General features: G+C 68.5%; 2 protein-coding genes across 2 annotated transcripts in view; both read left to right on the forward strand.

Annotated features, from left to right (window-relative positions):
• Window positions 1–331: 331 nt before the first annotated feature.
• The window catches only part of AAMP (angio associated migratory cell protein), a 12826-nt gene continuing 11268 nt past the window's right edge, over window positions 332–1889 (forward strand). Inside the window, exons 1-2 of the mRNA XM_009275031.1 lie at window positions 332–372; window positions 663–796. Coding sequence (XP_009273306.1) covers window positions 332–372; window positions 663–796 — 175 coding nt within the window. The remainder of the gene's footprint in view (window positions 373–662; window positions 797–1889) is intronic.
• Window positions 1191–1889, forward strand: part of TMBIM1 (transmembrane BAX inhibitor motif containing 1) — a 5127-nt gene continuing 4428 nt past the window's right edge. The window contains exon 1 of the mRNA XM_019470899.1: window positions 1191–1278. Coding sequence (XP_019326444.1) covers window positions 1191–1278 — 88 coding nt within the window. The remainder of the gene's footprint in view (window positions 1279–1889) is intronic.

Below are 1889 nucleotides of genomic sequence, written 5' to 3' on the forward strand. Positions count from 1 at the left end.
TGGGCGTGGGCACAGGAGGGCACCTCTGTCACATGCCCCTGCCCCCTGCGAGGGGACTCGGGGCAGGGGCAGAGAGGCGGCGGCGATGATGTTGAGGTCTTGCAAACTCATGTCCTGTGTGAGTGGCGTGGGGGCAGGCAGCGGGGTGGGGCATGGGGGGAACCCGGCCTAGGTGGGCCGCGCTGACCCCCACGGCGTGAGCCCCGCCGAGCTGGGCTGGGCTGAGCCAGGCCAAGTTGTGTTGTGCTGTGTTGGGTTGTGCCGTACGGAGCCATGCCATACTGAGCCGTGCTGTGCCGTACGGAGGAGCCGTGCCGTACCAAGCCGTGCCATGCCGTACCAAGCCGTGCCGTACCAAGCCGTGCCATTCTGGTGGGAGCTTCCAGGCTCTTCTGGGAAGTCGGATGCTTTCCCAGGCAGCCTCACCATGGGGAGCCATGGGGAAAGCAGGGAGCCCTGGCCCCCACCCCAAACCCTGGTCCCCCCCCAGAGCGGCCCTTGGCGCCCCAGGGTCCCCGTGGAGCTGGTGGCAGGGGCCTGAGCCTCGCAGGAACGCCAGGCCGGCCGGCGAGGACGCTGCCCAGTGCCACCCGCAGGGCCGTGCTGGGGTGACGTCTGCTTGCACCCCAGGTCCCCGCCACATGCGCCTTCTCTGTGCTGAGTCATGGTGCCAGTGCAGAGCAGCACCCTGTCCCCGGGGATGGCGCGTCATGCCGGGGCCACCGAGCCGGCCTGGGTGGCCCCGTGGCTGGTGACCTCTGGTTTCAGAGTCCCGCTGTGCCGTGGCCCGGGCAGGGTGCAGGGTGCCGCCTGCCTCCCCGGGTGCGGCAGCCACAGGGACCCGTCAGGCTGGTTCCTTCCCCATCCCCAAGGCCACTCCACTGGGGTGGGGACAAGAGGGGCTGGGGCAGCTGGCAGACCCCTGCCATGGGCTGCTGGCCATGGGCACAGGGTGGGACCCCCGATGACCACGTGCCTTCCGGATACACCCTGCTTTCCCCAGATGCCTGGGTTCCCTCCTGGGGACTCTGGTCCCCCCTAACTGGGTGCCAGTCACAGGGGTTTTCCTGGGCTCAGGCTCCTATTTTGGGCCCTTCCCTGGCCCCACAGATGAGGCGGTGCCGGGGGGCACCGGGTGCTTTTTGGGAAACCGCAGAGCAGTGAAACTTCCTGACTGGGTGGACACCACCATGGTGGTTATTTTCGGCACCGCCGTCACTGCAATGGCGAAGGGCGGTGCGGCTGTAGCAGCTTTGCCGCGGCTGGGACAGACGGACAGTGGGAGGGATGGAGGGACAGACGCTGAGCTGCTCCCCCCGGCCTGGCATGGCTGGCCTGGGTGTGCCCCCCACCGGCACCGCTGCCCACCCAGCCCGGCTGTGGGAAGCGCTGGAGTCATGCTGGAGGAAGCGCCCAGTCTCCTCCCAGCCCCGTCCCAGTCGGGGTCAGATCCTGGTCCCTTCCCGGCAACGGTCCTGGGGTCATGTCACCGCTGTGAGCAGGGGGCACGTGGGGGGTCCTGGCACCTGCCTGACGCTTGGGGTGGGCATCCCCCAGTGCCAGCGCTGGGGATTGGCAGGCGGGTAAAGGCCTGGCACCGGCTCCTGGCAGCGCTGTTGTTTTCCTGGCCTTGGAGATCGTGCCTTCCTCCTCCTCCTCGTCTTCCTCCTCCTGGGGTGGAGATCGTTCCTCCTCCTCGTCTTCCTCCTTCCTCCTGCTGGGGGTTCTGTGAGGGGGCCCGGCGTGGCCGGGGAGGGGAGCTCAGCCCTGGGGGGATCCTGGCTTCCCTCCCCAGGGACGCATCCACCTCCCTCCAAGGTGACGCGGGTGGCACTTGTCCCTATAGCTTCCTGGGGGGACTCAGGAGTTCTGGAGCCCCCACGTGACCC

The sequence above is a fragment of the Aptenodytes forsteri genome, unplaced genomic scaffold, assembly GCF_000699145.1.
Source record: "Aptenodytes forsteri isolate BGI_AS27 unplaced genomic scaffold, ASM69914v1 Scaffold255, whole genome shotgun sequence".
Taxonomy (NCBI): domain Eukaryota; kingdom Metazoa; phylum Chordata; class Aves; order Sphenisciformes; family Spheniscidae; genus Aptenodytes; species Aptenodytes forsteri.